Source organism: Narcine bancroftii, chromosome 3 (genome assembly GCF_036971445.1).
Source record: "Narcine bancroftii isolate sNarBan1 chromosome 3, sNarBan1.hap1, whole genome shotgun sequence".
Classification (NCBI taxonomy): domain Eukaryota; kingdom Metazoa; phylum Chordata; class Chondrichthyes; order Torpediniformes; family Narcinidae; genus Narcine; species Narcine bancroftii.
In genome coordinates, this window is record NC_091471.1 from 4,678,041 (window position 1) to 4,701,339 (window position 23,299).

Below are 23,299 nucleotides of genomic sequence, written 5' to 3' on the forward strand. Positions count from 1 at the left end.
ATAAGAGGGGGTTGGAGGGTTATGGGTGGAGAATAGGTGGGGGAATCTAGTGGTGTTGTTTTGAGTGAACTGGCATGGACTTGAAGGGCTGAGATGGCCTGTTTTCATGCCATAAACTATTATATGGTTATATGGATAAAAAGGCAGAAGGATAGGTCAGTAAGTTTGTGGATGATACGAAGGTTGGAGGAGTTGAGGATGGAGCTGAAGGTTGATGCATGTTACAAAAGGATATTGACAGGGTGCAGAGTTAGGTAGAAAAGTGACAGATGGAGTTCAATCTGGATAATATAAAACATAGATCACTACAGCACTGAACAGACTCTTCGTCCTTGGATGTGGTCCCGACCCATATATTCCTTCCTTAAAAAAACTGTTAAAACCTCCCTACTCCGTAACCCTCTATTTTCCTTCCATTCTTGTGCCTTATCTAAGATTCTCTGAAATGCCTCTATTATACCAGCCCCCCCCCCCCCACCATATCCAGCAAAGCATTCAAGGCCCCCACAACTCAGGATGGATCTTCAGAGATGTTGACACCCAGGAAGTTCTTGACCCTCTCCACTGCTAATCCCTTGATGAGGACAGGTCTGCATTCTCCTGAGGTCCACAATCAGCTCCTTGGTTTTGCTAATATTGAGTCCAAGGTTGTTGGTGAGACACCATTTTCCCTCCTTGACACTTCCTCATTGCAGTCTGTGCCAAGGTATGGAGAATGGGAGCTGGGATGTTAAGGGGAAGGTATACCGTGTGTAGTTTCTTTCACCCAACTACAGGAAAGATTGAAAGAGTGCAGAAATTTACCAGGATATTGCCAGGACTTGTGGAACTGATTTCCAAGGAAAGGTTAAACAGGTTAGAACTTTATTTCTTGGAGTGTAGAAGAGTGAGGGGAGATTTGATCGAGGTATTTAAAATTATGAGGGGGTAGACAGAGTAAATGTAGATAGGCTTTTCCCACTGAAGGTGGGTGAGATACAAACCAGAGGACATGGGTTATGAATGAAAGGGGAAAAGTTTAGGGGGAACATGAGGGAGAACTTCTCCACACAGAGAGGAGTTGGGGTTGGAACGAGCTGCCATCTGAGGTGGTGAACGCGGGCTCAATTTTCACATTTAAGAAAAATTTGAACAGGAACATGTTGAGAGGAACATATAGTCTGGGTGCAGGTCAGTGGGACGAAGCCGAAAAATAGTTTGGATCAGATAGATAGTCTGAAGGGTCTGTTCTTTGGTTAAATTTAAATTTAGACATCCGATTAAACTACAATCCCCCAATATGTTTCAGACGTTGATAGGAAACCGGAGCCCTGGGGAAAACCCAAGCAGACACGGGGAGAACAGACAAGTGGGATTTGAACCCTGGTCCTGATAGCTGGAGTGGTAAAAGTGTCGCACTATCCACTACGCCACGACAGTTCCCTGGTCTAATATTGACCCCCGTCAGTGATTGATCCGATACTTGTTCGGCTGGGCTGGGCTGGGCTGGGCTGGGCTGGGCTGGGCTGGGCTGGGCTGGGCTGGGCTGGGCCGGGACTTGATAATTGTTCCCAATTCTGTTTCAGATGATGTCTTGGAGCCTCCGCCCAATTTGTGGTTTCTGCACCGAATTGGAGCTGTGAGAGAGGAACTGAGCTCCACTCCATCTGCAAGTGGCTTGCTTTTATTTTGAGCAGAATTTATACTCTGGAGGGAGCGATGCAGTTCCCCAGCTACTGGGCTCCCAAGCACTCTGTGGTCAGCCCCGTTCCCGTCCACCCTACGCCCTTTTATATCGAGGACATCCTGGGACAGGACACCTTTGGGTCCCTGCTTTCTGCCCCTCCCCAGACACTTCTACCACTCAGCTACACCAGTAGATTTTATTCGGGCTTCAGCCCATGGTATCCAGGTTTGGCTACACACCTCCATGGCACTCCGGCCCTCTCCGGCAGCCCAGCCCCTGGAGGACTCCTGCATCAGTTCTACAGACCTCTGGAACAAGGTAGGGGATGACACTGAGGGGGAGGGGGAGACAGGACAGGGGACAGAGAGAGAGAGAGGGGTGAGCAAGGAGGGAGAGGAGGGAGGGGGAGAGAGGGGAGTGAGGAGGGAGAGAGAGGGGGAGATCAGGGACAGGGTAGTGAGGGAGAATGAGAAAGGGAGGGAGAGGGTGAGAGAGAGAGAGGGGGGGACACAGAGAGAGTGGTAGGATATAATATATATATATATATATATATATATATATAACCGTATGTGTCTGCCTGTCCCGCATCGGACTTGTCAGCCACAAACGAGCCTGCAGCTGACGTGGACTTTTTACCCCCTCCATAAATCTTCGTCCGCGAAGCCAAGCCAAAGAGATATATATATATATATAGAGAGAGAGAGAGAGAGAGAGAGAGAGAGAGAGAGAGAGATGATGGTAAGGGAGAGGTGTAGGAGAGAGAGTGTGTGAGGGAGAGAGTGGGCAGGAGAAGAGGGGAAAGTGAGGGACAAAGCCAAGGAGGGGGAGAGAGAGACAGAGACAGAGGAGAGGGAGAGGAGGAGAAGAGGAAGGGGAGAGCGTGAGAGAGGAAAGAGAGGGAGAGGGAAAGGTGGAGAGGGAGAGAATGGAAAGGGAAGGGAGAACTGGGGGTTGGTAGATGGTGAAATAGGGAGAAGGAAGGTGAAGGAATGGAAGTAATGATGGAATGGAGTGAGGGAAAGATGGAGAGAGAAGAGGAGACAGGAAAGAGGGGAAGGTCAATGAAAGGAAGGGAGGGGATGAAGGGAGAGAGATGTAAGGGAGGCCAGGATGGATAGAGGAGAGAGGGCAAGAGGAAGGGGTGTGTGGGGGAGGAGGGTGATAGGAAAGGGAGGGAGGAAAAAGGAGAAATGGGTAGAGATTGGGGCAATGAGCAAAGGAAAATATGAAAACATCAGTGAAATGAACCAAAAATAATGGCTGAAAGAGGGAAAAGAACAGATAGCGTAGATTACGGAACCAGCAATCGGGGCTTGGGTTTGAATCCCGCGCTGTCTGTAAGGAGTTTGTATGTTCTCCCTGTGTCTATGTGGGTGTTTCCTGGGATGTCCAGTTTCCACTCACCATTCAAAACAAACCGGGGGTTGTAAGAGGTAAATCCCAAAATTCTGTAGACACCGCGGTTGAAGTAAAAAACAAAATGCTGGAGAAGTTCACCTGGTCAAATAGGGTCCTTTATGGGGTAGAGGCAGAGAGACAGACCCGACCTTCATCAAGGTCTGAGAAAATGCTGGCAAACCTCCGAACAAAAGAGTAGGGAAGGGGGGGAGGTGGCAGGGTAGGAGTTGATAGGTGGAGAAAGGAGGGAGGGGATAGTTGCAATGAGGGGGAGGGGGGATGGAAGGTTGGTAAGGAAGGTTCAGGCACTAGGTATTAATGTTGAGATAGATGGGATCAGCTGTGCCTAGAGGGTAGATGCCAGAGAGTCATGGTGGATAACTGTCTGTCAGGATGGAGGCCAGTGATGAGCGGTGTGCCTCAGGGATCGGTGTTGGGTCCCTTGTTGTTCACCATTTATATAAATGATTTGGATGATGGGATGATAAATTGTGTTAGTAAATATGCAGACGGTACAAAAATAGGGTGAGTAATGGATAGTGGAGTTGGTTTTTGGGGACTGCAGAAGGATTTGGACAGCTTAGACGAGTGGTCTGAAAGGTGGCAGATGGAGTTTAATGTAGATAAGTATGAGGTGCTTCATTTGGGAAGAATATTCAAAACAGGACGTATGCAGTGAAGGGGAGGGGATTGAGGAATTCAGAGGAACAGAGGGATCTTGGAATAACGGTTCATCGTTCTTTGAAAGTGGAATCTCATGGATAGAGTGGTAAAGAAGGCTTTTGGTATGCTGGCCTAGAATATAGGAGCTGGGAGGTGTCATTGAGACTGTTCAAGGCCTTGGTGAAGCAAAGTTTGGAATATTGTGTGCAGTTATAGTCCTCAAATTAAAGGAAGGATATCAATAAGGTAGAGAGGGTGCAGAGAAGATTTACTAAAATGTTGCCTGGATTGCAGTATCTAGATTACGGAGAAAGATTGAATAGACTGGGTCTTATTCATTGGAGCGTGGAAGTTTGAGGGGGGATTTAATAGAGGTGTTTAAAGTTATGAGGGGGATAGATAGAGTAGATGTGAATAGGCTCTTCCCTTGAGGGTAGGTGAGATGGGATGGAGGGGTCATGACATAAGGGTTAGGGGGCAAAAGTTTAGAAGTAACATGAGAGGGGACTTCTTCACTCAGAGGCTTCTCTCTCCTGGAAATCCCCATAAAGTCTGTTATGCCCCCAACTCCTCCTTCAGTCCCTGCCCTGCAGCCAGGTCAGCATCATGTCCAGTGATGGATAGGGCTACAAGTTGCTGTTTGACCAGGTGAGCTTTTCCAGCATTTTCAGCTTTTACTGGGGGTCGTAGGTCAATTGGGAGCAATTGGATGGCACGGGCTCGTGGGCCAAAAGGGCCTGTTACCGTGCTGCACATCTAAAAGTTTTCCAAGGCAAAATTGAAATCAATGAGCAGTGGGAGGAGGTGGGAAAGTTGAAGAGGGGCTGGAATTCTGGGCGCGGGAACTCTGCGTAAAGATACCGTCCACAACAGAAACTGCAGATGCTGGAATCAGTACACCCTCGGCTGGAGGAACTCAATGAGTTGAGCGGCGTCTGTGGGAGAGAAAGAACGGTTGATGTTTGTGCCGACATCTACTGTCTCCCGCAGATGCTGTTCGACCTGCTGAGTTCCAGCGGCAAGTTGGAGTTTAGTGAGAAAGTCGGTGGATGCTGGGGTCTGGTGCAATAGTTTGCTGTTTGAATTCATAAAAATATTAGTTGCTCGTTTGGAGGAAGGATGAGATAGGGGGTGGTGTCTCATCGACTCGGTAAGCACTGGCGCACCTCAGGGCTGTGTGGACGGCTCAGTCCTGTTCACGCTCCTGACCCATGACTGCATCACCAGATCCAGCGCCAACAGTGTCATCCAGTTTGCAGTCGGCCTCATCAGCAACAAGGATGAGTCGCTCTACAGAGACGAGGTGGAAGATCTCGTAAAACGGTGCTTAAGTAGCAATCTGAGTCTCAATGTGGACGAGATGAAGGAGAAGATCGTGGACTTCAGGAGGACCAGGAACGACCACTGTCCACTACACATCAACAACTCTGTAGTGGAGAGAGTGGAAAGCACTAGGTTCCTTGGAGATCACTCAACTAGTGACCCATCGTAGATACTCAACATCTCACTTGTCAGGAAGGCCCAACAGCGACTGCACTTGGGAAGACTGAGGTGGCAAGGCTACTGGCCACCATTATGTCAACCTTCTACATGAGCTCCAATGAGAGTCTCCTGGCCGGCTGCATCATAGTGGGGTACGGCTGCTGCAGAGAAATGGATCGCGGGTCAATCCACAGAACCATAAAAGCGGCAGAGAGGATCGCTGGAGTCTCCCTCCCTCCCATCAATGGAATCTATTGGGATAATTGTCTGAAGAAGAAACATAAAATGAATAAGGACCCCTTCCCCCCTGCGCACAGCACCTTTCTGCTGGTCCCGTCGGGGAAGAGATACAGGAGGATCAGAGCCGGCACCACCAGGCCGAGGAACAGCTTCTTCCCATGGGCCGTGAGGATGCTGAACAACCAAAGGAACTGCTCCCACTGACCTTCTGAGACTCTCATGTTCACAAACATGAGAGCGTGTTTTGCACTGAGGACTGGAGAATGCTGTTTCATTGGGTTGGACTTGTACAATCGGATGATAATAAACGTAACATTTTCTCTGTGGCCAGTAAGGCCCTGAACTCACTGCTCAAACCTAGCAGAGATAAATGGCAGTTTGTGATCAACACTTGTTACAACACTTGCAGAGATAATGAGCTAAAGATTGTGGCACACTGGACACTGTTCACACAAAGACACAAATAGAGTTGGACTGAGTAATGATGTGAGAAAGACAAGGCCAATATTGGGTGTGGGCTTCCGTTTCCCCCACCCAGCGGCACCATATTTATCAGCAGTTTCTTGGTTCAGTAAGACAGAGGAGGGGCTCAGCAGGGCAGGCAGCACTGGTGGGAAGGAATGGTCAGACAGCGATGGGACGCTTTATCCAGACCATTTCTCACCGCAGGTGCTGCAAGCTCAAGATTCCGCCCTCAGCAGGCTTTGAGTTTCTCCCAATTTCCCACCCCATTCCCTCGTTGACCTGCCTATCCATGGCCTCATGCACTGTCAGACTGAGACCGCCCGCAAGTTGGAGGAACAACACCTCTTATTTCATCTGGGCTCCCTGCAACTGGATGGCATAAACATCGAGCGGTCTGCTTTCTGTAAAACCCCACCTTTCCCCACCTCCTTTCCTCTCGCTCTCTGTCTCCTTTCACAGAACCAAAATCAATTCTCACCTCTCCTCTCTCCTGTCCTCAAACATTGAACAGTGCAGGCCCTTCAGCCCACGATGTTGTGCCGACTTATATATTCCGACCGAAAAAAACCTCAATCCCATAACCCTCGATTTTTCTTCCATCCAGGTGCCTGTCTCTCTTAGATACCCCTAATGTTCCAGCCTCTAGCACCACCTCAGGCAAGGCCGCTAATGTCTCCCCTAAACTTCCCTCCCTTCACTTTGAACAGTTAACCATATCTACCGGTAATTAGCCCCGTTTGACTGCTGGTCTGTACACCTCCCTTTCCCATCCTTCCCCCTTTTTTACTGGACTTTAACACTGTTACGAGCCCAGAGGACCCCAAAACCCAGCAGCAATAGAAATTCACTGTCAAATGGTTACTTAAACAAAAGTTGCTTTTAATTATCTTTAAACATGAAAACAGATCACATTTTAACTTAACTTAACTAACCTAACTTAACCTCCCTTCTAATTCTAAGTGCTCGTGTATGTAATGTGTGTGTAAATTCAGAAAAGTTCTTGGGTTCACAGTCCAATCTCACTTCTCATTCCTCTAAGTTCACTGGTTGCAGGCAATTCTTTTACTGTGTATATAATTTAACATTTATGAATCTTTACCAGGCTTTGGTGCTTGAAAGGCAAGTGGTTACCACTCAGGAAGATTCTTGTCGGTTTTCAGAGAGAGATTTGTTGTTCCTGGACACAAACTGATCCCTTTTAATCAGCCGCATCGGTGTCTTGCTGAAGAAACTTGCCCCGACAGGGTTTTCCAGATGATGACCTCTTTCTTTCTGGTCACCACAGAGTTCCTTTTTGTTTCCCTTATTTCAAGTAAAACATTAGGCAGCCAGTCCTCTCCTCTTGCCCCACAAGGGCTTTGACCAGGCTGAACTAAGCACTCACAACCTGTCTTCAAAATGGGGTTTTTCTACAAGCTTGCCAGCTTGTCCTGTTCCAGTCCCATCTGATGCTGCTGAACTGTCTCTCTCTCTCTCTCGCTCTCACAGAAAAGCCTGTTTTACTCTAGCTGTTTGCAAAACCACATGACCCTCCTAGAACAGAAACTTCCACTCAGAAAGACTGTGGCTCCAAACCTAATCCTCCAAATTCTTTCATCTGTTGATTTTCAAAACAATAATCCAGTAGTGAAGTCTTTTGGGTACTCCTCAAAACTTATGCAAAGGCACCCGGAACCTGAACTGTCTGGCTTGAGCAGAGCTCTGGCATTTTAAATGAGATCTGTTTCAAAGTGTTTTTAGGTGACCTACACTAAAAAAAAACCTGCCACACTTTATCTCCCAAAATCATATCTATCTACAATATAAAACACAACATAATCTGTCACACGTTCCTCCACAAAGGAATTTTAACTTGAGTTAAAATTCAATTATTACTCTTTCTTTGGCTTGGCTTCGCGGACGAAGATTTATGGAGGGGGTAAAAAGTCCACGTCAGCTGCAGGCTCGTTTGTGGCTGACCAGTCCGATGCGGGACAGGCAGACACGATTGCAGCGGTTGCAAGGGAAAATTGGTTGGTTGGGGTTGGGTGTTGGGTTTTTCCTCCTTTGCCTTTTGTCAGTGAGGTACTAAACTGACTTTAAAACCAGTAAAGTGGTTACAAGACACAATATATAACATGTTATAACAATGTAACCCAATGTTGTTTCTAAACAACTTGTCGAACAATCTGCTATCACATTATTTGTACCTCTGATATGACTAATTTGCAGATCATATTCTTGCAATATTAAACTCCAGTTTAAGATCTTCTGTTTTTATTCTTCATTTTATTCAAAAACTCCAGAGGATTGTGGTCAGTAAATATCACAATTGGTTCATGAGAGGTACCGAGATACACGTCAAAATTCTGCAAAGCCAACAGTTCCTTCTCAATCGTGGAATAAGTTCCTTTGATGAACATAGAATTTTTTTGAAAAATAGGGAACTGTATGGTCAATTTCATGATGTTTTATGGAGCAAAGATGTATGAGAGGTGATTTAATAGAGGTTGACAAGATTTTGAGAGGCATGGATAAGGTGGACGGCCAGCACCTGTTTCCCAGGGCAGGAATAGGACATGGGTACAAAGTGAAGGGAGGGAAGTTTAGGGGAGAAATCAGGGGTGAGTTTTTTTTTTACATAGGGAGTTGTGGGGGCCTGGAATGCCTTGCAGGGGATGGTGATGGAGGCCGGAACATTAGGGGCATTTAATAGACTCTTAGACAGGCACATGGATGGAAGAAAAATTGAGTGTAAGGAGGGCCTAAAGGCCTGCCTGTCCTTTGCTGTAGTGTTCTATGTTCTATCCCAACTCCTATACTCAATGCTTTGATTTATGAAGGCCTATATGCCAAAATCTCTCTTTACCACCCTGTCCATTGTGTTGACTGTCTCCTGCCTGGTCAGTGGGACTAGGAGGGTGGGGATTTGCTACGGCATGGACTAGTAGGGCCGAACTGGCCTGTTCTGTGCTGTAAGTGGTTATATGGTTATACACATACATACCATATAATCATATAACCATATAACCATTTACAGCACAGAACAGGCCGGTTCGGCCCTACTAGTCCATGCCGTAGCAAATCCCCACCCTCCTAGTCCCACTGACCAGCACCCGGTCCATACCCCTCTAGTCCCCTCCTCTCCATGTAACGATCCAGTCTTTCCTTAAATGTAACCAATGATCCCGCCTCGACCACGTCTGCCTGAAGCTCATTCCACATCCCCACCACCCTCTGTGTAAAGAAATTTCCCCTCATTTTCCCCTTATAATTCTCCCCCTTCAATCTTAAACCATGCCCTCTAGTTTGAATCTCCCCCTTTCTTAATTGAAAAAGCCTATCCACATTTACTCTGTCTGTCCCTTTTAAAATCTTAAACACCTCTATCAAGTCCCCTCTCAATCTTCTACGCTCCAGAGAAAAAAGCCCCAGTCTGCACAACCTTTCCCTGTAACTCAGACCCTGAAATCCTGTCAACATTCTCGTGAACCTTCTCTGCACTCTCTCTATTTTGTTTCTATCTTTCCTATAATTTGGTGACCAAAACTGTACACAGTACTCCAAATTTGGCCTCACCAATGCCTTGTACAATTTCATCATAACCTCCCTACTCTTGAATTCAATACTCCGATTGATGAAGGCCAACATTCCAAATGCCTTCTTCACCACACCATCTACCTGAGTATCAGCCTTGAGGGTACTATTTACCACAACTCCTAAATCCCTTTGTTGCTCTGCACTCCTCAATAGCCTACCATTTAATGCATATGACCTATTTAGATTTGCCTTTCCAAAATGTAGCACCTCACACTTATCTGTATGTGAAATTGTGTGTGAATGTGCGTATGTATGTGTGTGTGTGTATTTCTGTTTCCCCAATTCTGTTAAGCCTGTTTCAGATTGAGAAAGAAATCCGATATTTTGCAAAATTTGATTTATTTTCATGAGACTATTTAAAAAACTGTAGGTTTGTACATGCTTCCTGTTTGTTCACCATTTTGCTAATAAAGATGACTTATTTATATATCAGCCATTGTTAATGTTTTCACTACACAGGAAGTGTTTGAACATGGGTTACCGGCTGGCAAGGATTGATACAGAACCATTTCCTTGTTGCAGGGCAGTATATTAGCAATTATAGCAATATGGTATCATTTGAGGCTATTGTGGTTAGCGAGGGAAAGGGGAACTAGATTGCTGCACTGATCAGAGGGAAGCAAGTGCTCGCTCTTTTAGAGATCTGGCATGATCTGAATAACTGCAGCAGTTGGTTTTCTTGGGAGGTGAGGAGCAGCAAGGAAGAAAGAAGGGAGAGCTGAGGAGCATCGAGCAGCTCCATGGTTTGACAGCTCTTGGCCTGTACTCCTTGGAATTTAGGAGAATGCAGGGGGGTGGTGGGAATCTCAGTGAAACATTTTGAATGTTGAAAGGCATGGACAGAGCAGATGTAAGAAGGTTGTTTCCCATGGTGGAAGGATGTCTAGGACAAGAGGCCACAACTTCAGGATTGGACGGTGTCCGCTCAGAACGGATCATTTATAATTTTTTAATTTAGACATTTTGGCTTTGGAGACAAGGCAGAGGAGGTTCACCAGGATGATTCCAGAGATGAGGGGGATTAGCCTATGAGAGATTGAGTGGTCTGGGACTGTACTTGCTGGAAATTTGAAGAATGAGAGGGGATCTTAAGGAAACATATAAATTAATGAAAACCATAGATAGGTAAGTTGTTCCCATTGGTCGGGGAGACATTGCCTGAAGATCCAGGGGAGTAGATTTAGGGCAGAGATGAGGAGGAACTGCTTTTCCCAGAGGGTGGTGAATCTGTGGAATTTGCTGCCCATTGTAACAGTGGAGGCGACCTCAGTAAATATATTTAAGATGAAGATGGCAAGATTTCTACATAGTCGGGGAATGAAGGGATGTGGGGAAAAGGCAGGTGGGCGGAGTTGAATCAATGATCAGATCGGCCGTGATCTCATTGAATGGCGGAGAAGGTTCGACGGGCCGGATGGCCGACTCCCGCTCCTGTTTCTCATGTTCAAGGTATGAGCAAAAAGCAAGCAGGTGCCTGAATAAAATGGGGGGGGGGGTGGAAGAGGGGAAGTGGGGGAGGGAGGGGAGGAAGGAGGAAGGGCCGGGGGAGGAGCCAGGCTGACAGATAAGAGGTCATCAGTGGATACAGGTGCGCAAATGGAAGAAAAAGAAAGTAAGAAGTGATGGGGAAGGGAGTGGAGAAAGATTTCTCCCTGATGGAATGGAAGGAGGTGGGTGGGGCGATGACCAGGCTGCCCTACCGAAGCTCCCCATGTCTTCGGATGCTATAAATCGCCGCACACAACTACCACTCTGACCGTGAACATCCCCCACGACCTCGGGTGCTCTATGATGGATGTGCAAGTCAACGGGCAGGTACAAAGTGCCTGTTCGACAGTGGCAGCACTGAGAGTTTCATTCACCCGAGCGTTGCCCACTCTCTGAAACTAAAAGTCCAGACCATCATCTTCTCAATCGCCATTGCCGCCAAGGACAAGACTGTTGGTACCCTCGGGCGCTGCTTGGCTGATATAACTGTGGGAGGGGAGAAATACATGGGGTTTTGGCTCCTGGTCATGCCCAAACTCTGTGCCCCAGTCCTCCTGGGCCTGGATATCCAGTGCCACCTGCAGAGCATCACCCTTGCCTCAACCTCACCCCAACCTCCACTCACTTTACACAGCACGCCAACCTACCAGCCCCGACCAATCTGCAGCCTCTCCACACTACGCATCACCCCGCTGGCGCTCTTCGCACATCTTACGCTCGGCTACAAGCCGATCACCACCAGAAGTAGGTCCTATTGCGCCGCAGACAGAGACTTTATCAAGGCAGAGGTGCGGTGGCTTCTGGTGGAAGGTGTTATAGAGCCTAGTAACAGCCCTTGGAGAGCCCAAGTCCTGGTGGTCAAAGGGGGAAGTAAGCTGAGGATGGTCATGGATTACAGCCAGACCATGAACCAGCACACCCAACTGGATGCCTACCCCCCTGCTGCGGATAGCCGACATTGTCAACAAGATAGCCGACTTCTGGGTTTTCTCCACGATTGACCTGAAGTCGGCTTATCACCCCATTCACCCGCAGGGACAAGCTCTACACAGGCTTCGAGGCGGATGGGTTCCTGTACCAGTTCCGCCGAGTTCCCTTTGGGGTCACGAACTGGGTCTCCATCTTCCAGCGTGAGATGGATTGTATAGTAAACTGGCACATGTTGAAGGCGACATTCCCGTATTTGGATAACGTCACTATCTGCGACCGTGACCAGCAGGACCATGATGCTAACCTGGAAAAATTCCTCCAGACGGCTGGGAAGCTGAATCTCACTTACAACAAGGAGAAGTGCATGTTCAGCACCACCCGCCTCACCATCCTGGGGTACATCGTGGCCCATGGGGTCATTAGCCCAGATCCAGAGTGGATGCGCTCATTAATGTTTCCTCCCCACGCTAAAGGCCCTCCGCATGTGCCTTGGCTTATTCTCCTATTACTTGCAGTGGGTTCCCCGCTTCTCGTACTGGGTCCACCCACTGGCCAGGTTACAACATTTTCCCTCCCACCTGAGGCGCAGGCAGCTTTCACGCACATCAGGCAGGACATCGCAGATGCCACGATGCAGGCTGTGGTTGAGGACTCCCCCTTCCAGGTGGAGAGTGATGCTTCGATGTAGCCCTCGCCGCTACTCTCAACCCGGAGGGGGGGGGGGCGCCTCGTTGCCTTCTTCTCTAGGACCCTCCACGGCTTCGAGCTAGGGCATTCTGCCATTGAAAAGGAGGCCCAGGCCATTGTGGAAGTGGTCCGCTACTGGTGCCACTACCTGGCTGGCAGGAGATTCACCCTCCTCACCGACCAGCGAGCCATGGCGTTCATGTTTAACACCATTCACATGAGCAAGATCAAGAACGACAAGATCTTGCGCTGGAGAGTTGAGCCAGCAACCTACAGCTACGACATCCAATACCGCCCGGGAAAGTTTGACGACTCCCCCGATGCCCTCTCTCGGACCTGCGTGTCTATGCACGTTGACAGGCTGCAGGCATTGCATGAGTCCCTCTGCCATCTGGGTGTCACCAAGTTGTACCACTTCATTAAGTCCCAGAACCTGCTGTATACCATCAGGGACGTCAGGGAGATGACTGAGGCCTGCCGGGTCTGCGTGGAGTGTAAACCCCATTTCTTCCGCCCACCCCAGGCCCATGTGATAAAGGCCACTCGGGGTGGTCTGGAAGGCAGTCCTCCTGGCCCTCAAGTCAAAAGGGTGGGTCTTTAAATACTGGCAGGACGCCCTGCCCGAGGCGCTCCATGCCATTCAGTCGCTGCTGTGTACGGCTACCAAGGAGACCCCTCACGAACGTCTGTTCTCATTCCCCAGGAAGTCGGCGACTGGAATGTTCCTCCCAGCGTGCCTCATGTCCCTGGGACCGGTGCTCCTGCGTAAGCACGTACGGGCACACAAGGCCGAACCCCTGGTCGAGCAGGTTTTCCTCCTACACGCGAACCACAACTACGCCTACGTTAGGTTCAGCAGTGGCAGGGAGGACACTGTCTCAGCCAAGGACCTGGCATCAGTAGGAGCACCCATCATTCCACAGCATCCTTCAGCCCAGGACGCCGCTGACCAGGCATACATCCCCATCCCCAGGCAGCTATAGGGTGCACAAGACCTTCTTGACCACCAGGGGCCCACTTCAACCATGGGGGACGAACCTGCCACCCCTCCCCCCCACCCATCCAATACGACTCTCACACCTCGACCTTGGCCCTCTCAGCCACCCCTCCACGCGGTACCACACCAGTCACTCAGACCCCTGCCACCAGCCCCCCCCCCCACTTCCCTTCTGACCAGTGACCAGGAGCCAGTCTTACGAAGTCACAGAGACTCCGGCGGCCGCCGAATCGTCAATCTGTAAATATTGTATTTTGTACAGTGGGTACGATTCTTTGTTACTGCCCCCCCGGGATAATTTTAAAGAAGGGGTGAATGTGGTGGGTACACCACTGGCCCACTACAGGGGGCAACGTCTATACCTCCAGGAGTGTAAGGGGGACAGGACAACACCTGGCCGGCTGTCAATCAGTCGGCCTGAATGGATCAAACCGCACCCGGTCAGGTGTCAATCACCCTCTGGGATACAAGCCTGCACCGGCCTCCCGAGGCCTCACTCAGAGTTACTGCGGCTACAGCCAGCCTGGCCCTGTGGAAGTCTTTGTGGATTAAAGCCTGTTGTACAGTCTTTACCTTGTGCATGTCTCATTCTGGCTAACAGCACACCACATTCATGACAATAAATTCTGTTTCTGAAATGTAGACAAAGAAAGGATTGTAAACTAACTGATAAGAGTAAAAATATTCATTAATTAAAAGACTTGCAAGGTAAGAGTCTTTAAATGCGTCCCTGAATGAGCTTGTCGTTGAGGAGTCTGATGGTGGAGGGGTTGCAGCTGTTCTTGAATCTGGTGGTGTGAGTCTTGTGGCCTTTAGACCTCTTTCCCGATGGCAGCAGCCAGAACAGAGCATGTGCTGGGTGGTGTGGATCCTTGATGATCACTGCTGCTCTCCGACGGCAGCGGCGCCTGTAGGTGTTCTCGATGATGGGGAGGGATATGCCTTTGATGCCCTGGGCTTCATGTTCCTCCACTTCCTCCATAATTATTGTCATGTAATAGTCCAGAATGTAATATTACTGAAATTGTCTTCTGCCAGCCGTGAGGGAGAGTTGCCATTCGCGTGAACTGGTGCTCCTTAACTGTACGAGAGAAAGAGAAGCAAAAGTATCCGTGGATTCGCCTCCAGCGCTCCTGCAGCCTCTGCAGCCACACAGACTCCTGCTCGATCGATCGGCCACCCCGAACTTCAGATCCAAACCTCCGATACGATCTGGAAACCTTCAGCTCCCAAGTCCCTTCTTGGCCTCGGCACCCTCTTGGGGGTTGTTCCCATAAGCCAATCTCCAGGTGCCCACATCCTATTTGGCCCCTCGTTGATCCACAGGTGTGGTCACTGTCCTGCTGAGTCGTCTCTTCTGCTTCTCTTACTCCCCGTGATCTTCCCGTTACTGTTGCCTGCTCCAGTCCACTGCTCCCTGGTGTCTGCAACCCCTCCGTGGCCTCTGGCAAGCACATGTGCCCACATCTTGGGCACAGGCCCGCAGTTACAGGATTTATATATGCTGTCGGCTCCTTTAACAGGCCGTTTAAAGCCTGTATGGAGCGGCCGGCATTAGGACTGTGCGATTTGACCCATTGAAGCAGTGCCGTGTGTCTGCACCCTGATCTCCCAGGTCCACAGTAGCGGCAGTCTCAGTACCTCAGGTTCCTACTTTATGCACAGCCTCTGAGATAGCCCCTTGTCAAATCCCCACAGGCAAGGAGCTTTTCTGGAACCCATTTGCGCTGTGCAGCTCCTACAAGAGGAAAGGAGGTCAGGTGCGATTCTCCAACAACCAGACCCTGGAGCTGGAGAAGAAATTCAAGAACCAGAAGTACCTCCACCCCCCGGAGCGGAAACAATTGGCTAGAACCTTGGATCTCAGTGAAAGGCAGGTGAGTGAGGGGGAGGCGAGGGAACAGAGTTGCTCTGAACACTCCATTTGTGTTTGAAAGGGAGAGAGGTGAGAGAAGGAATGGGAAACAGTGTTGCCCATCCAGTCCGAGATCTTGTTCCCCCTCTGCTTGAGATCACATCTGCTCTTTTACCACAGTGCCATGTTCCTGAACATCCTTCACAGTCCTCAATTCCTCTAATATCCAGAAAATCATGGAACACTACAGCACATGAAAAGACCCTTCAGCCCTTCTAGTCTGTGCTGAACTATTATTCTGCTGTGTCCCAATAACCTGCACTCGAAACATAGCCCTCCATGACCCTCCCATCCATGTAACTGTCCATTTTTTTTCTGATTGACATTGACTTTACGGGAGAAGCCAGAGAGTGGTGGTGGATGATGCTTCTCAGACTGGAGGCCTGTGACTGGTGGTGGAGCCTCAGGGATCGGAGCTGGGACCATTTTTGTTTGTCATCTATATCAATGATCTGGATGATAATGTGGTCAATTGGATCAGCAAGTTTGCAGATGACACTAAGATTGGAGGCGTGTGGACAGTGAGGAAGGTTTTCAAAGCTTGCAGAGGGATCTGGACCAGCTGGAAAAATAGGCTGAAAAATGGCCGATAGAATTTAATGGAGACAAGGGTGAGGTGTTGCATTTTGGAAGGACAAACCAAGAAAGGACGTACACGGTGAATGGTCGGGCACTGAGGGTTGCGGTAGAACAGAGGGATCTGGGAATACAGAATTTCCTGAAAGTGGTGTCAAAGGAAGATATAGTTGTAAAGAGAGCCTTTGGCACATTGGCCTTCATAAATCAAAGCATTGAATATATGACTTGGGATGTCATTGTAAAGTTGTATAAGACATTGTTTAGCCTAAATTTGGAAAATTGTGGGCAGTTTCGGTCACATCACTACAGATAAGATATCAAGAATGTTATGAGCCCAGAGGACCCCAAAACCCAGCAGTAATAGAAATTCACTAAGATAAATGGTTACTTAAACAAAAGTTGCCTTTAATTTTCTTTTAACATAATAACAAGATCAAACTTTAACTTATCACTATTAACTTAACCTAGCTTAACCCCCTTCTAATTCTAAGTGCATGTTTATGTAATGTGCATATGTTCAGGAAAGTTCTTTGCTTTAATAGTTCAGTCATTCACTTCTCACTCCTCCAAGTTCACCGGTATCAAGCAGTTCTTATACTGTGCACAGAATTTAACATTTATGCATCTTCACCAGGTTTTGATGTTTGAAGTTAAATGATTACCGCTCAGGAAGGTTCTTGTTGGTTTCAGAGAGAGAAATTTGTTGCTCATTGGACACCCACAAACTGATTTCCTCCAATCAGTCACTTCAGTGTCTTGCCAAAGAAACTTTCCCCATCATGGATTTTCCAAATGATAACCTCTGTTCTAGGTCACTATAGAGTCCCTCTTGTTTTCCTTATTTCAGGAGAAACGTCTAGCCAGCCATCAGGCTGAACTCAGAACTCACAACCATTCTTTAAAATGGGGTTTTCCACTAGCCTGCCAGCTTTCCAAAAAGCTACTGCAGAACTCTCTCTCTCTCTCTCTCTCTCTCTCTCTCTCTCTCTCTTTCCCCCCCCCCCCCACTCCCAGAGAAGGATCCTGTTTGTTCTTTTCCTCTCTCTACTTGTAAAAGTCAAACCTCCCCCCCCAAGGATCCAAACCCAATCCTTGAAAGATCTTTATCAGCACTTGAGCCCGGACTTTTGAATCTCTTTCCAATGCAAAAAATGCTTACATTTTAAATGAGATATGTTTTGTTACTCTGTTTGTGAAGTGACCTACACTGAACCCCCCACAATCTATCTCTTTTAAAGACATATTTATGTATAATATAAAATATAATAAAACCTGTAACAAGAAGATTGAAAGAGTGCAGAGAAGATTTACTAGGATGTTACCAGGACTTGAGGAACTGAGTTAAAGGGAAAAATTAAACAGGGATTCCCTGGAGTGTAGAAGAATGAGGGGAGATTTGATAGAGGTACTTAAAATTATGAGGGGGACAGACAGAGTAAATGTAGGTCGGCTTTTTCCACCAAGGGCGGTGAGATACAAACCAGAGGGCTTGGTTAAGGATGATAGGGGAAAAGTTTAGGGGGAACAGGAGGGGGGAACTTCTTCACTCAGAGAGTGACGGGTGCGTGGAACAAGCTACCAGCTGAAGTGGTGAATGTGGGCTCAATTTTAATATTTGAGAAGAATTTGGACAGGTCCATGGATGGGAGGGATATGGAGTGGAAAAGCCTGCTTGGATTTACCCGATCTATGCCCCTTATAATTTTATCAATCTCTATTTTCTCGGAGAGAACTTCAACAGTCTCAGATTGGCCAAAACCTGAGGGGTACCTGTGTTTACACAGAGGGTGGTAGGTGTATGGAACGGGCTGCTGAAGGAGGTGGTTGAACATAGAACACTACAGCACAGTACAGGCCTTTCAGCCCCCATGATGTTGTGCCGACCCATATATTCCTTAAAAAATAAATGACTAAACCCTCCCTACCTCATAACCCTCTATTTTTATTTCATTCATGTACTTGTCTAAGAGTTTCTTAAATGCTCCTAATAGACCAGCCTCCACCACCATCCCTGGCAAGGCATTCCAGGCACCTACAACTGTGTTGAGGCAGATACCACCTCCTCCGGCAAGTGTTTAGGGAATAGTTGGATAGATATGAGGATAGGATGGGTTTAGAAGGATATAGCCCAAATGCAGGAAGGTGGGACTAGGGCGAGAGGGACAATTTGTCTGGCATGGACAGGTTGGGCTGAAGGGCCTGTTTCTATGCTGTCTCCTGAAGTTGAGCACTCCAACAGCAAGGGATACTGTTACGGCCGCTCGTGGACTACTGAGTCCAGTATGGTCTCCTTATTTTAGAAAGGACGGACTGGCTTTGGGGGCGGTACAGGTTCACCAGATCGATTCCAGAGATGAGGGTGACATTGTGAGGAGAGATTGATTAGCCTGAGACTATACTTATTTGAGTTTAGAAAATGAGGGGAGGCCTTCTGGAAACATATGAAACTGAAAGGAATAGATCAGGTTGAATCAGGCAGGTTGTTTCCACTAATTGGTGACATGAGAACAGTGGTTTTCATATGTTTACTTTCCACCCACATCCCTATGCCATTGGTGCTCTGTGATTAGTGAGGGATTGCTTAAAGTGGGATGTGAGTGGAAAGAAAAATTTGAAAACCACTCTTTTAGTCGTCCCTAATGGACTCGTTATGTGCACGGTTTCAGAACTCCAAAGGAAATGGGCCAATGGAAATATTTCTCCAACAAAATATTTCAATTACAATTGGGACTAGAGCAACGATTCTCAACCTTCCCTTCCCACTCGCATCCTACCTTAAGCAATCCCTTACTAATCACAGAGCACTGATGGCCAAGGGATGCGAGTGGAACGAAACAGTTTGAGAACCACTGGACTAGAACTAGGGGCTTGTGATAGTACCAATTCTATCACCAATGTGTATATGTACAGATGGTCATGGAGGATGACTGTGACTGGCTGAGAGTGTAGCCACACCTACTGGCAGGTCTTAAAGGATTGCTCCGAGTCAGACCAGGTCATTCTGGACTGGTCCTGATATGCTGCAGTCTTTTAGTGAATAACAGCCTTGGTTTGGATCAGCAAGTCTTTGGTTCTTTCAACGCGCATTACAGGGTTGGAGCCTTAATGTCTGGAAAATAGATTTAGGATGGAGATGAGGCAGAACTCCTTCTCCCAGAAAGTAGTGAGTGGAATTTTCTGTCCAAGGAAGTGGCGGAGGCTGCCTTATTGAATGTATTGAAGACACAGTTAGATTCTTGAATAATGGATGAATTAAGTGTTCTGCCAAAATGGCGGGTAAGTCCAAAGTTCAAGTTTCAGATTTACTGACATCACGCACAACCCTGAGATTCATTTTCCTGTGGGCAAGGCTGAATTACCACTCACTGGTCCTGTATAAATAACATATACATGTGAACAGATTTAAAAAATGTGAACAAACTGAGTATAGTTAGGGTTAGGTGGGGCTGAGTCCACAGCCAGATCATTCTGAACAGGGCGAAAGGAGTAGGACTGGGACCAGAGAGGGAGTGGGGAGGATGGTTGATGGACAGGGACAGGGGAAAGATGGCGGACAGAGACAGTCAACTAGCAGATTCCAGGCAGAGGGAGCAAAGTGAACCTAAGGGCGAGATAGAGGGAGGGGAGTTACACAGAGTGGGGTGGGTGGTAGGTAAGATCCAAATTCTGCTCTTCCTTCTGTTCTTCAACGATTCACCAGGGTTTGCACAAAGATGCTTCTCCTCATCTTGGTACTCGGTCAGATTTACGTGCACTGGGAACCATCACTGGCTTTTGGGGAAGGGGCAGAGGAAGTCTCTCCCACAAGCACAGAGATCTGCACATCATTCAGGCAGCCCAATTAGAGCCTATTACAGGTTCGAATCTGCCGCCGTGATGCCACTGTTGGTCAAGTTTGCAAGGTAACATGAAGAACCGATTATATCTCTTGAGGGATCTGCGGAACCTACATCCCCAGTGTGTTTTTGGAGGAAACCGGATCACCCAGAGGAAGCAATTCTCGGGGAGAACATAAAAACACCTTGCAGACCAAATATCCGTATCACACCACGAGTTTAGACAGAACAGCTGAAGTGTGGTATTTGAGGAGGCTGGATCTCCTGCTCATTAGCCTGTTGTTCACGGATTGCCAGCAGTTCAGTTTGGACTGCAGGAGTTCCGGGAAAGTAACTAGAGGTCGAGAAGCTATAATGTCGGAACAGGAATTCCCTTTCCCGACCTTTTTTACGCAGCTTGCGTTCCGGGAAAATGGCACTAATTTTCTGGAGCTCAGCGGCCGTGTAAAAACATCATGAGACAAAATTGGGGTGGGGGGGGGAAGGAAACGGGGGGAAGAGGGGGGGTGGTTTAACGAAAACCAGAAGTTGCAGCGACGACTTCGATAGAGCAATTCCAGCATGTCCAGGACAAATTGGCGGAACCTGGTGTACTGGTTGTCCGCCAGGAGATTCGCAACAAATTCACTTACTCGAGCTGCCGTAGCAGTGTCCATGTGCCAGAATTTTGTCTTCTGTCGTTATGGCATGAAGATGAAACTGGGGTTCAGCCTGATAAAGCCATGCCTGAGGTTGATGGGTCCAGAAAGGAGGCAAGTGAAGTCCTACCGCATTAACTGCAGCCGTGGTGGCACCTGCTCCTGCTGCAGTTGTGTCCACAATAACTGGAGATTCAAGCTTCGGCTGAATCTTGCAGTCTGGATCACCAATTGTAGCGGTGACTTTGGTAGAGCTACTAAAGCAATACACACACACACACACACACACACACACACACACACACACACACACACACACACACACACACACACTCACACACACACACAGATGCACATACACATAAATCTCACATGCACATTCTCTCACATACATACCACGCAAACACAAGTACACAAATACACAGAATTTTTCACACACGCACACATTTGGATTTTCTCACAAGCACACACGGAGTACATAATCACACACACAGATACGCAACACACATGCCATACACACTCTCACAGAAACACACAACTCAAATACTGACACGTGCATGCAAACATACACAAACATACACACAAAATACACAACACCCACATACATACAAAACCCACACAAAAACACAAGCACGTGCAGAAAATCTTGGTCTCTCTCTCTCTCTCTCACACACACACACACACACACACACACACACACACACACAAACACACACACACACACACACACACAAACACACACACACACACACACACACACACACACACACCAGGTTAGTCAACACAAGACTGTTTATTTGGGCTTTACAGGCTTCTTTTATATACCTCACGTGCCGGGCTCCACGGGACGGGATGGTGATGTCACTATGTGTTTGCCACCGAACTGTGGGGTCGGCAGATTTAAATTAAATAGGGGCCCCGTGCCTTCTAGCAGGAGGCCCAGCAAACCAGCGTGCCAACACTCGGCATGCAGCACCGCACGTGTGCGATTCAAATGAACTGGGTGAGTACCCAGCGGCCTGGCCTACACCTCCACACCCCTGCCGAAGAACCGTGCCGTCAACGATTCGCGATACCGGCTTGCACGCGCACTCGCTACACGGCCGCTACAAAGTCAATATTAATGCCATCTGGTTGACACAAGATGAGGTGTTGTCCCTCCAGCTTGTGGATGGTCTCAGTGCATGTCGGCAGGGGAATAGGACGTGGTTGTCGGTTTGATTTTAGCGAAGGATTTTCTGCTTCTTTCTTCCCAGCCTTTGCGTTTCTTGTCGAGGTCATCATTAAACAATTTTACAACAATGAGCAGAAAAATATCTGAACAAGAAAAAAAATCTTTCGAAATAAGGATGTACTGAGGGGAATTAGGAACAGCTACAGTTGGCCGCTATTATGTCGGTTGCCTGCAGTGAAGGAAAGTCCTTTCTGGGGATGTAGGTCAATTGGGTGGCACGAGCTCGTGGGCCAGAAGGGCCTGTTACCGTGCTGCATGTCTGCACGTTGAATTTAAACGCAAAATTTAAAAGTTTTAAAAAATCAAATTTACCTCCATGTCCTTCTCTGCAGGTGAAGACCTGGTTTCAGAACAGAAGAGCAAAGTGGCGGAGACTGAAGCAGGTATCTTCTCCCGTTTGCCTTTAACTGCTTACGTCCAATAACACGTGGTCCTGCATTCATGGCCAACGAGGAATCCTGCGTGTCACCACCAAGAGGCATTCAATGGTCCTTGAAGGGCAGCCAGTGTTATGTCGTACGCAGCCAATTTAAAGCATAGGAGCAGAAATAGGCCATTCAGCCCATCGATTCTGCCCCTCAATTAAACAAGAGCTGATCCATTTTCCCACTCAGCCCCACTGCTTGGCCTTCTCCCCATAATCTTCTAATCAACAACCCATCAATCTCTGCCTTAAATAAACCCAATGATTCGGTCTCCACAACTGCCTATGGGAACAACTTCCATAGATTTATCACCCACTGGCTGAAGAAATTCCTCCGTATCTCTGTTCTAAGCGGACACCCTTCATTCCTGAAGTTGTGCCCTCTTGTCCTAGAATCTCCCTCCGTGGGAAACAACCTTTCTACATCGACTCTGTCCACACCTTTCAACATTCAAAATGTTTCAATGAGATTCCCCTCCTCATTCTAACGCATGCAGATCAAGAGCTGTCAGACATTTTCCTCATCTTCCTCATCCCACCTGCCCACCACTCAACCCACTGGGACATTCACCCCCTCCCCCAGGCCCCATCCAGGTCCACTCACCGCCATCTTTAATTCTGCATCACATTCCATCATCTGCAGCCCCTTCCTGTCTTACCCAATGCCTCCCAGCCTCTGCCTCCCCCTGCTTCCACAGATGCTGCCCGACGCACTGCATTCTTCCAGCAGTTTGATTTTTCCCCCACCCAGATTCTGGCATCTGCGGTTTCATGTGTCTCCACCATTATTTCCAATCCTCCCGTGATAAAGGACGAAGATGAGGAGTAACTGCTTTTCCCAAAGGATGGTGAATCTTTGGACTTTGCTGCCCATTGAATCAGTGGAGGCGGTCTCAGTGAATATATTTAAGACAAGGTTGGATAGATTTTTACATAGTCGGGAAATTAATGGATACGGGGAAAAGGCAGGTTGGTGGAGATGAGCCTGTCATCAGATCAGCCATGATCTCCATTGATGGGCGGAGCAAGCTCGATGGGCCAAATAGCCAAATAGCCTGCTCCTATTTCTTATCTGGCC

The 23,299-nt window shown here is 48.0% G+C and overlaps 1 protein-coding gene across 1 annotated transcript; it reads left to right on the forward strand.

The window, feature by feature from the left end:
• Positions 1-1,671: 1,671 nt before the first annotated feature.
• On the forward strand, positions 1,672-23,050 carry LOC138756658 (hematopoietically-expressed homeobox protein hhex-like). The gene is made up of 4 exons (XM_069923044.1): positions 1,672-1,984; positions 15,294-15,472; positions 22,130-22,180; positions 22,865-23,050. The coding sequence occupies exons 1-4, from the start codon at positions 1,699-1,701 to the stop codon at positions 23,048-23,050; spliced, it is 702 nt and encodes a 233-aa protein (XP_069779145.1). The 5' UTR covers positions 1,672-1,698.
• Positions 23,051-23,299: the final 249 nt, after the last annotated feature.

Excerpts from the sequence above, each read along its gene's own strand:
- LOC138756658 (XM_069923044.1), top strand. The coding sequence starts at position 1,699 with ATGCAGTTCCCCAGCTACTGGGCTCCCAAGCACTCTGTGGTCAGCCCC. Across the intron at positions 1,985-15,293 it reads CTACAGACCTCTGGAACAAG|GCAAGGAGCTTTTCTGGAAC; the intron begins GTAGGGGATGAC and ends AAATCCCCACAG. Across the intron at positions 22,181-22,864 it reads AGTGGCGGAGACTGAAGCAG|CCCCTTCCTGTCTTACCCAA; the intron begins GTATCTTCTCCC and ends CATCATCTGCAG.